The 12,147-nt window shown below is 43.5% G+C and overlaps 1 protein-coding gene across 7 annotated transcripts in view; it reads left to right on the forward strand.

The window, feature by feature from the left end:
- CEP170B (centrosomal protein 170B) overlaps positions 1–12,147 on the forward strand; it is a 102,798-nt gene that overhangs the window by 55,451 nt on the left and 35,200 nt on the right. For all 7 annotated transcript variants that reach the window (XM_069951329.1, XM_069951326.1, XM_069951331.1 and 4 more), the window contains 4 exons: positions 3,154–3,243; positions 5,354–5,432; positions 7,079–7,137; positions 8,471–8,609. In XM_069951329.1, coding sequence (XP_069807430.1) covers positions 3,154–3,243; positions 5,354–5,432; positions 7,079–7,137; positions 8,471–8,609 — 367 coding nt within the window. The remainder of the gene's footprint in view (positions 1–3,153; positions 3,244–5,353; positions 5,433–7,078; positions 7,138–8,470; positions 8,610–12,147) is intronic.

Raw genomic sequence — 12,147 nt, forward strand, 5'->3', positions numbered from 1 at the left:
GGTCTGTTCCCTAGTGATCAGCAGAATAAGGAGCATTGGTGCACAGCCTGGAGAACCATTGAAGGGGGGAACTGTTGCTTTCTTTTGCTGATGGGTGGGTTTTCAACTTGCACTCCTTGAAGATTCCTTCAAATAGAATCTAAATACATGTGATTCTATTAGAATTAGAATTGACATCCCGCTGTGAGTATGTGCTTTAACCCCCTGCCACCCACAGCCCCACCGCTCGCATCAGCCCCTCCAGCGGCATCCTCTATCCCTGCCCCCATCATCCCCGCCGCCCGCATCCTCCATCCCGGCAACGCCGCCCACATCCTCCATCCTCCCTGCCGCCTGCATCCTCCATCCTCCCCGCCGCCCGCATCCTCCATCCTCCCCGCCGCCCGCATCCTCCATCCTCCCCGCCGCCCGCATCCTCCATCATCCCTGCTGCCCGCATCCTCCATCATCCCTGCCGCCCGCATCCTGCAGCCCACCGCCGAGAGCATACCTGCTCGGCGGCGTGGCTTCAGTGAGACTCCCGGCTCCGGTCCGGACCAGGAGCCTCACTGCAGCCGCGCCGAGGAGCAGGTAATGTATGCCCTCGGCGGCGGGCTGCAGGATGCGGGTGGCGGTGCTGATGGGGGGGCCGGGATGGAGGATGCGGGCGGCGGGGATAATGGTGGCGGGGATAGATCCCGCTGCGAGTATGTGCTAACATAGGCATCAATGGTACTGGATCCGCAGCTGATGTAGCTGCGAATCCCCAGAAGTGAGATCCGCTGCGGATCCGGTAGGTGTGAAGGCACCCTTAAGGTATATTTCCATCTTGACTAACATAGTTAAACTTGCAGGACTTGTCAAGTTAAATATTTGTGCAAGTACATTCACTCTAATCCAAAAGCAGTGGCCTGTCTAGTACAGTCTGTGTACAGTGTGTATGTATATATGTGTAACATTTTGAGGATATCCTATACAGAGAACACATATGATGATACCTGATGCACTGACTATAATAATATCACCTATGAAATACTAGGGAAATCCTCAAGACATAACCTGTTGCGGGTACTTGAGGACTGGAGTTGAGAAACCCTGACCTAGACAGCCACCTGTTAACAATGGGAGGTAAAGAGTGGGATATTGGGATAAGGAGAAGTTTGCTAAATAAAAGTTACACAAAATGGGAATACTCCTTACCTACAGGATCTGCAGCAGATTTGATGCTGTGTTCAGTTATTTAAATGAAATCTGCTGCAGAAAATCAGCTGCAGATCCTGTAGGTGTGAACGCACCATAAAAGAATTTATTAACTTCCATGTATTAAAGGGGTAAACATACTGATGAAATAGTCACAGTCATTGATCATTGTGGTAACGACACCTGACACTCCTGATAAGCTGTTCTGCGTCCGCACAAAACAACGAATGGGGGCGGAAGCATTTGTGTTGCCCAGAAAACCAGTTTTACCTGGGTAATGCTTAATGTGCCACTTCATTTAGCAGAGAAATATTAAAAGTTTTGATCAGATGGTCTGGGTGTTCAGACCCCCATTGATCTCTAGATATAGCTGGGAGAAGTTTGTAGCTGTGTGGTTCTATCCCAGGCTCCCTGCTGTCTCACTGCACTAGATAAGCCACATAGACTATGGGCCCTATTCCACCGGACGATTATCGTTTGCATAATCGTTAACGATTAACGATCTCAAACGACCGCTATTGCGAAAGACCTGAAAACGTTCACTCATTTCCATGGAACGATAATCGTTACTTATGAACGTAATTGCGATTGTTTTTTCTTCGCATTTTCTTCGCTATTGCGTTCGTATCTACTGCGAACGACCGAACAATGTCTTATTTAATGCGAACGATTTGCGAACGAGCAACAATAAAAATAGGTCCAGGTCTTATAAAGCGATCAACGATTTCTCGTTCGGTCGTTAATCGGTAACTGCATTTCAACCGAAGAATTATCGTTTAGATTCGAACGATTTAACGATAATCTGAACGATAATTGTCTGGTGGAATAGGGCCCTATAATAAAATCCAGGGGACTATAATCACCCCTCAGAAAGCAGTGATCTATACATGCCAAATCATTTTATTCTTTCTTTCCCTCACTCTCAAAAAACACTAGAATCCCAGGAAAATGTCTTATTCAGTTGTACTAGTAATAGACTTATATTATATTATATTGTATTGTATTGTATTACTATATAGTAAGTTATGGTTATCTTTTCTTTCTGAAAAACCAGACCCAAGACCCATGAACTAGAGTGTCTTGGTTTCCAAGGATAAGAAAAACCAATCCTGACCCTTGTTTCTAAATTCATACAATCCCTTAAAACTTTCATTAGGCTGACCGCTATGTGTCTTAATTCCTCCCTATACATGCATGCCAATTTGGGCAATGTGTTTGGGGAAAATATATTAAAGCTGTGCCTGTGCAAATTTGTGTGACTTTTGGCTGATCTACATCCTACTAGCATAATAGGCAGGCAGGGGGTGCAGCAAGGCGAGAAGGGGGCCATGGATAACATGATTTGTGCCTGCAAACATGCTGCGCTCCTCGACTCATTGCTGGAGACGTGTTCTGTAGTAGATCTAACTGGCCACTTCTCCCGGCTTTATCTAGTGCTCAGTTGGGGTCTGAATACCCAGACCCAGACGGATCAAAACTTTTCACATCTGAGTGACAAAGTCAATGTCAAAAGTTTTTTTTTTTTTTTTTTTTTTTAAAGAAACAGTTTATAGCCAGAGCTTTAATTCATATAGTCTCTTTAGAACTTGTTTCTAATGGTTGATCAATATTTATTTCATTTAGCCTTTTCTGCTCCTTGGTGGATACTTCACTTGGTTGAGTGGGAAAATACCCTCTTTGTTATCCACCAATGTTGCAGGAAGCAGAAGTGGATGTGATCCTCCTACCACCCCTTGATTCTTTATACTTGGTCTGGCTTGTAGAATGTGGATAAGAACCTTTTTTGTTTGATCTGTACTCTTGGAATAATGGGATTAAGGTGTAAGGGGTATTTGTTCTTTAATAGAATATTTCCTGGGCTGGCTGCAGCGCTGAACGCCCTGTACCAGAGTCCTAGGTTTGCAGAATGTACATATTCATTGTGTGCGGAACTCTGACAACAAAGAATGAATTATAAATCTGTGTGTTCTCTAGTCCCGCAGTGTGGATAAACAGCATGCTGTCATCAACTATGATAGTGAAAAGGACGAGCATCGCGTGAAGGACCTCGGGAGCCTGAATGGAGTAAGTTCATGAGTTCATGCCAAATTTATAAACACCCTAGATAGGTGAATGGGGGCATTGCTAAAAGGGGGCAAAGCTAGCATTTGTACCCAGGCCCTAATGTTTGATGAGCCAAAAAGCCCTTGTGCCACATATGAAGACATCAGTCATTATAGTTGAGACCCGAGGCCTTTACAAGCTCAGGTTAGAGGCTTCAGGTTATGCCTTTGCTTAAAATGGAACATACTGGGCTTCTTCCAGCGCTAGACATGCAGATTATTCATCACCTATATAAGAATGGACACCATTCCATTTCACTATGGGTCATGTAAGCCTGTTCAAATTCACAGTAATTGTAGCAAGTGAATGGCAAGTACTTGGAGGATTAGACCATGGACTTTCTACAAATGATGAAAAGTAGGTGAGGGGGCCAGAACCAGCCTCTATCTCGGTATGCCTCTTTATGGATCATGGAGGGTCTCATGTCTCCTGCTTCATCTTCTTCTAAGGCTTCTTCTAATAGTTATTCCATGATATGGCAGGAGAGATTAATACATAGAGTAACCTAATATCACTTTATGCATGTCTCAAGGTTGTTATGATTAACGCCATGTTTTTCAAGAGAACCCAAAATTTTACACATGACCCACTAAATAAGTTATCCTAGGTTGGATTTCAACATTTTAAGTGCATTTGTTCAAAAAAATCTAAGACTGTATACTGCAAAACTTCTTGTGATCACAACCCCTGTTGATTTCGTTGCACGTCAGTGTCTCTTTAAACCAAATATTTTTATTTTTTTTTAAATTGCTATACTCTTTCCCTCAGCTTTTAACTGACCCCAAGTATTCCCATTACTGCCCCTTACTTTCAAGTCTTCAGATTTCAGTGGCCCATAGTGTTTTTTTATTCATTGACAGAGGTGCCCATAGGGTTAATTATTTTACAAGTGGCAGAACTCTACTATTTCTAGGCTTGGACATCTGGTATACGTGTCCAAATCATAAACTTTCTAAATAAGAATAGTAGCTTTAATCTGCATCTCGTAGTAGAGAAGTTCCAGCAGTCATATTAGTGTCTAGCTATGCCTATTATAACTCCCAGCAGCTGCTTGAGGCCCAGACAGATAAGTGATATTCAGTGGAACTGAAGTACTGTACTTATGTATATGTAAGAAGACTCCAAACCACAACCGATAATTTTTTTTAATGTTTGCTGCATGTCCTAAGTAGACAGAGAATGATGCAGGAACACAGTAATGTTAAAGCGACTCTGTACCCACAATCTGACCCCCCTAAACCGCTTGTACCATCAGATAGCTGCTTTTAATGCAAGACCTGTCCTGTGGTCCGTTTGGCAGGTGATGCAGTTATTGTGCTAAAAAACAACTTTTAAACTGGCAGCCCTGTGCCCAAGGGGTGTGGCCTAGATTGTGTATGCATTAGGCTGGCACACCCTCTCTGTCCCTCCTTCCAGCCCTCATCATTAGGAATGCTCCAGGCAGACTGACTCCTATTCGTCAGCTGTGAGAGGACGGCACATGGGCTGGATCGTTAAGCAGCTTTGCAAATGTTCAGGATGAAGAAAATGTTACAGTGGCATTCCTAATGATGAAGAGGTTGGGGAGGAGGGACTGAGGGGTGGTGCAAAGTTAGGGCACAGATACTCTCGTAGGGGCTGCCAGTTTAAAAGTTATTTTTTAGCACAATAACTGCATCACCTGCCAAACGGACTGATCTTGGATTAAAAGCAGCTATCTGAAGGTACAAGCGGTTTGGGGGGGGGGGGGGGGCAGATTGTGTGTACAGAGTCACTTTAAGGTGAAGTAGAGCACAGTGTAGTGGAGTGTTCCTTTAAGTAAATAGGTACATGCCTAAAATCAGATGAATATTGCTTTGTGTACCAGAAAGGGACCCAGCATACAAGTAGTATAAGGCTCAATAAGTTCTATACACTAGACGTTCCCTTTGATATGTTGCAGTAAAAATGAATGCAAATGAAACCATTGAAGCATAAGCTCCTCTGGGTCTGGTATTGTGAGCTATTGAATGGATACCTGATATACCTGGTTGTAGCTTATTGATAATTATTACCTATTATTTATTACGACATTTCCTCCTTCTCTCCACAGACCTTTGTGAATGATGTCAGGATACCGGACCAGAAGTACATAACCCTTAAACTCAATGATGTCATCCGCTTTGGCTACGATATCCTTTTGTAATTCTTGTATGAACGGCTGGGTTTATGGCTCAGTTCTCTCTCTTGGCAGGCGCTTTGTGCAAAGACACAGTAAGGTCACAGGAAAGCAGATTAGAGACTGTGTAGCCACGTGAGTCAGGAGAATTCTGAGAGCTTTTATGATTTCTGTAGGGCCTCTAAAGGAATGCATTAAGATCAGCCGCAAAAGCAGAAGGAGCTTATGCTTCCCAACCCCTTAAGGACCCGGCCTACTTTAGCTTTAGACTTTGGCTTTTTTTTTTTCTTTTTTTTTTTATCCTCACCTTCTGACCTTTAAATAGCCATGACTTTTATTATTTTCCTGTTGACATGGCCGTATGAGGCTACTTTTTTTTTTTTTTTTTTAAATCTGAAGCATGGGTTGTATTAATGGCACCATTTTGGGGCATATAGGCTTTGTGCCTACAAAGTAAAAATTATGAATGGACGCCATTTCATGGCAAATATTAATATAACATTGGGCGTTAAAATATAATAAAATGAATATTTGTATTTTTTATTATCTTTTATATATATTCATGGTGTGTTAACATAGTCATATACCATATTGATGACAAAAGGAGCCTCTTTCCCCCATTTAACCACTAAGAAGCTGTGGCTGCCATTGACTGTGCTTTACATTTTATTTTGGACAGGTTGCATAAAGAAGGTGTAAATATCCTTTAGGACCTATGCACCCAGCTGCCTTATACATGCCTATCATGTGGTACCCATTCAAATTCCACACTGTTTCTCAATGGTCCATTCACTGAGGTTTTTACTTATACAGAATCCATACGGAGGGAGAACTGACATGCTTCCAGGGGACAGTAGCATACAGAGGCACAATATGGCTGCACATGGCTATAAAATATAGCCTAGAAGACTTCATGGTTTTGCAACACCGTCTCTGTGCATAAGACATAGAATTTTGCATTAGTCTTTAACAGGACAGGTACACATTAAAAAATTCTTTACAATCAACTGTCAGAAAAATATACAGATTTGTGATTTATTCCTATTTAAAATCTTAAGTCTTTAATCTGTCCTTTACTATATGTCCTGCAGGAAATGTTTTATTTACATTCAGAGACATTGCTCTCTGCGGCCATCTCTGTCCAAAACAGGAGACAGGAGAGGTTTTCTATGGGGATTTGCTGCTGCTCTGGACAGTTCCTGACATGGACAGAGGTGGCAGCAGAGAGCATTGTTTCTATATGTAAATAAAACAACACTTCCTGCAGTACATTTAGTAGCTTATAAGTACTGGAAGACTTAACATTTTTGAATAGAAGTAAATAACAAATCTATATAACTTTCTCACACCAGTTGATTTGAAATATTTTTTTCCCCGCTGGACAACCCCTTTAACTACTACAGCCTAACAGCAGAAAGGGGCGAATGACATCCCTAAACTTTTGCAAAGCAGATCACTTTATGACACCAATGGACTCCTTTGTAGTGCCATTCACAACGAAGCAGTGCAGTACATGTCTTATGTAACCAAAAGAAATCTTCCAGTGTCTTCCTGCTTACATCTGTCCTTGCAGATTTTGTGTCCTGGGTGTTAGCCATTCATCACTATGATATATTAGGAGTCCTGGTGTTAACATGTTTTCCTTATCTACCTGTATACATGTCAATATGTATGTGCTGGAACAGATTCAGCATAAGGTCCCAGAGGAGGCATTAAAGGTTGGTAGTTACATAAGTACTATAATTTTAATATGAAAGAACCTAAGTCGAATCTTGTGAATGACTAGTTATCATAAAAGTAGAGAGATATTATTCTGGGAAGTTATGAAACCAATGCATATTGTTTGGTTGAAGAACTAACCTTTAAAGAGGATGTACCACCAGGTACATCCTCTTTAATCAGAACCGACGGATCAAACGGCACCGCCACGGGGAGCCGCGTCATACAGGGGAGGGAATTCCCTCCCACTGGGGGTGGCCCGGCCTACCTCCAGTGCTTGAGCACCGGCCGGTTGCAGTGCATAGAACAGCGCCGTACAGGGGAATCGGGCCGCGGTCCGAAAAACGCACCGCGGCACCGGCTTCTCCATGACGGCGCTGGTTGATCTGTCGATTCAGATTAAAGAGGATGTACCTGGTGGTACATCCTCTTTAAGAAAGACCAATTTTTAATCACCCATCTGTCTGTATCCCAACAGAAACATTTCAGAGGGTTCAGCCTCCATAGGAGTATTTGAAGACCTCTTGGTCTTCTAGTGGGTCGATCTATTTGAAAATAATACATCTTTTTTTTTTTTATTATGTGTGAGTCTGATCCCTGGGGATTGGCTGATCATCAGAATGAAATTATTGTGTTGCTCTCTGAATTGAGCTGTGATGCAGAGCTGCAATACGAGATGTTGCATTCATACTGCTAATTCAAGAAAATAGTGTAAACAAAGAGTTTGAAGTGCTATATAGATATCTCCGACTCTCTGCAGATCGGAGGTGGCCCCCTCTTAAGGATAGACCCATCAATATCAAAGCATATGTGCCACTAGGTACACCACCTTGTAGTTTTTTACATTAAATAGATTGGCACCGGCACTGCAGTCCTTTTTTTATTCACCGCCCGGCATAAAGCACTGGTGGGCAGGCCCGCCAGCCCCCAGTGTGACGAAACCCCCTCCCCTCTGTGACGTGGCTCCATTAGAATCAATGGAGCCGTGTCACAAAGGGGAGATCGTAACACTGGGGGCCAGCGAGGCTGCCCCCAGTGCTTCATGCTGGGCCAGTGCTCAGAAATAAACTGGTGTCATGCGTGGGAACTGGGGGGCTGTTGAAAACAAAGGACCATGGCAACCGCATCTCTGCGCCAGCAGCGGTCTATTCATGTAAAAAAACACAAAGCAATGTACCGAGTGGTACATTCGCTTTAAAGCCCCATCCAACCCCTTTAAACGTACTGTGTAATTCTGATATCCAAAGAAAAATTAAATTTCAATGGTCACTGTAAGTGCACTTTTCTAAATAATTTAAAATGTGTTCACTTATTTCATCTCTGTATCTCCAGCATGAAAAATACACCAGCCAACTTCAAATGAACTTAAAGACACGAGTAGCCGCAAGGTCAGAGCAAGTCAAGGAACAACCACCCCATGTGGATTCAACATCAGGGAAGCAGGAAAAGGCTGACAAGAAAGCACCTAGTGGTATGTATGGTTGGACCTTTACATACATGATTGCGTGTTCTAGATTTTTCTAGCACCAAGAGCTGGCCATGTTTTATTGCCATGAGCCAAATTCTGTCTCTCCAAATCTCCCAATACCCATGCAAATGTAGACAAAATGCATTTTCATTGGATGTGGGAGTGGAGTACACCATAACAACACTCCTCACAATTACTGTTGGCTTGTTGGAGGGACATAAAGGGGGCTCAATGATAGCTTATGATGACTCCATATATTGTTCTAGTATGTGTTTCCTCTACTAGCTGTGTCCAATTCTGCAGTCAATGGAAGACACTGTAAGTAGTCCAGGCATGTAATGCTGAGATTCTGCCTATGTCTTCAAACTAGACCATAAAGAAACCATCTGAAATTAAATTTGACCTTAGTGACCCTTCAAATGCCCTATAGAGATCAATAAAAAGTATTATTACCCCAGTCAGGGCGGATTCTAGGTTTTCTGCTGCCTGAGGCGAGAAATGAAATGGCACCCCCCCCCCCCCCCCCAAATTAACAATTAGTAGTTAAGAAATCTAGGTAGCCAACTGCATAAGCAGATATATACATACATAGATATATACCAGCAGCAATATACAGCACATATATACCAATAGTGAATATATTGCACGGATATATTCTTTTAGGGTCTGTTCTCACGTACAGACTTACTGCGTAACACTCGCACAGAACTCGCATCAAACTCGCATGAAAGTAGCTGCATTTTTTGTGGTGTTGAACTCTCCTGTGAAAATCATGTGAAAATCAAAACTCGCATGTAAAAATCGCACCAAACACGCAGCGAGAATACACATACATTGACTTGATAGCAATCAGTATCACTGTGGATTTATGTGCGAGAAACTAGCAGCGATAAATACACAGCGAGTCTGTACGTGTGAACAGACCCTTAATGGCGTTTACCATGCAGGAAAAGCAATGTAGTTTTTGTTTAATTCAAATATTTCTATAGATATGTATAGTTTCTATCGTCTCGGGGTATGTTCTCACTATGGAATACGCTCAAAAATTTCAAGTTTAGGCCGTGTGGCGGACTCTGCTTGAAGTTTCATCTGTCCCATTGACTCAATGATATTCTCAAGCTTAATCTGTCATCCCAAAAGAATTGAGCTGGAGAATATCATTAAGTCAATGGGACAGGTGGAACTTCAAGTGGAGTCTGCTGCATTGTCTGCCGCATCTAGGGATTCTCTATTGTGTCCCTAGAATGCCAGTCACTGGTGACAGATAGCAGCTGGCAATCCTGGGCATAGACTGGGCTCAGTTACATATGTATGTATATATATGTGTGTATATGTGTATATATATGCAAAGGGGTCCGTGGAGCCTCAGTTACGAGTCTCAAAACACAGGAATAGCCAGATATCCCTCTCTCCAGAGAAGGAAGCCCATTGCCAAGGGTGCCTCCTAGTGGGGAGAGCACCAAACCACCCTGATACATAGTCCCTCAGGTCCTCACTCTGTTGCGAGCTTTGGGACCTAAATAGGGAAACACCAGGGTGGCCTTGTCTTATGTTGTTATACTCGCCACAGAGTTAGACTTTGACTCACAGGGGCCACCCTGGTGTTTCCCTATTTAGGTCCCAAAGCTCGCAACAGAGTGAGGACCTGAGGGACTATGTATCAGGGTGGTTTGGTGCTCTCCCCACTAGGAGGCACCCCTTGGCAATGGGCTTCCTTCTCTGGAGAGAGGGATATCTGGCTATTCCTGTGTTTTGAGACTCGTAACTGAGGCTCCACGGATCCCTTTTTTGCATATTCAAATTTTGTATGGGACAATCAATGGAGACTCTCCCCCAGTGACAAGGCTTTTGGTCATTGAGCTAGGGAGAAGGGGCCTGAGGAGGAGGCAGAGGGGTCTGAAGATGCAGGGGTGCCTCGTGCTGTGTCTGCAGACTGGATGCAATTGGAAAGATAACCAGACTGAACTGCAGAGTGAAAGTAAGGGATTGTGCCGCCCCCTAGTGGAGCAAAGAATCTGCCGCCTGAGGCAGAAAGCTCATTCTGCCTCATGGCAGAAGCGGCCCTGACCCCAATTTGTTTCCTGCACTGATACCTGGGACACCTCAGACATTTATGCCTGTTGTCTCTACTATGTGTGTTTGACACTTTTTGACCATTGGCCATCTGTTGGTATTAAAAAAAAAAAAATCAAATTACTGTTGAAGTAACCCAGAAACTACTGTAGTTATCACCTACCTCAGTTCCCTTATTATACTCCCTGTTAAAATTGAGTCCCTAGATCCTTTTTTTCTCTGAAATAGATACATGGGATAAGGAGGGCATCTTCCCAGAATCGGTTACATCTATATGCTCTTAGTACTGTATAAAGCTATGCTGTCTCCACCCACATCACCCATAGCTTTGAGCTACTGCCACCCTGATTGGTGTTTAGGACAACAACAGACCTTATGTTAAAAGGGTTTACAGGGCTGAAAAAAACTTGTCTGCTTTTTTCCAGAAACAATACCACACCCTTCTATAAGGGAGGGCGAAATGGGCGCAGCTAGTGCAGCCCGTACATGACAGGGGGGGCAGTTAGGGGTTAATTGGCTAGGCTAGGGACGGTATGTTAGGGATTTCAGGCGGGGAGCACTGGCCAATAACAGAGTGTGGCACAGTGTGAATGGGCCAATAGAAGGGGCAGTTGGAGCATGGGGGGGGGGGGGCAGCAATTTGTAGAAAAGACTGGGGGGAGGGCTTACCTCATTCTCCAGCGTCTGACGAGAAGCAGCCCGCCTGCCCGCCCTATAGCTATCGTGTGGCCGGTGGAGTTAGAGGCTTGCATTGCTTGATTGTCGCGGCAGCCCGCCGAGGGGTGGTCACCGATGGCCCTGAGTGAGGTGGTTCGGGGGCCCATTTAAAGTAATGGGGAACCCCTGTTTGACTGGTTATTCTGAGGTTCCATAGGAACCAGGGGGAAAAGAAAAAAGCAGTACATGGCATATTTGTCAGCCCCGAGCCGGCGCGGTGCGCCTGGGGATTACAGTCTAAATTGGAACTGCTCTTTTGGGTCATCTGTCACCTCCCCTGGGAATTATGGCTATTGGTATAGTTAAATGTTTACAAAAGGTTATGAATGTAATTTAAAGTTGTTATGGTGACAATGTTTACAGAGTGTTTCTTTTATGTTTACTGTTTAATAAAAGGCTGCTGTGGCCAGTATTTCCAAATGTCACTCAGCGTTGTGTCCTTTTTGGGAAAAGGGGAGTATTAAGGTAAGGGTTTTTACTAGATGTGATGGGTCAACTCCTTACCCCGAAGTCGGCCTTACCCAGGTCATGTAATATCTGGTTCTGTAGATCAGCTTGAAATGAATGGGCTGAGCTGGGATATCATACATAACCTGTAAACTGTGTTTTTCTACTTGTGTACATCCTCCTAAAAGTTAAACCACATCTTGTACTGTTAATTTAGACACTTTTATCATCTTCTGGAAAACTCTGTGTTCTTCAAACTTGCATATAACACAGTCCACTGTAATGTGTCAGGAATACTTTGCAT

The sequence above is a fragment of the Dendropsophus ebraccatus genome, chromosome 13 (genome assembly GCF_027789765.1).
Source record: "Dendropsophus ebraccatus isolate aDenEbr1 chromosome 13, aDenEbr1.pat, whole genome shotgun sequence".
NCBI lineage: Eukaryota > Metazoa > Chordata > Amphibia > Anura > Hylidae > Dendropsophus > Dendropsophus ebraccatus.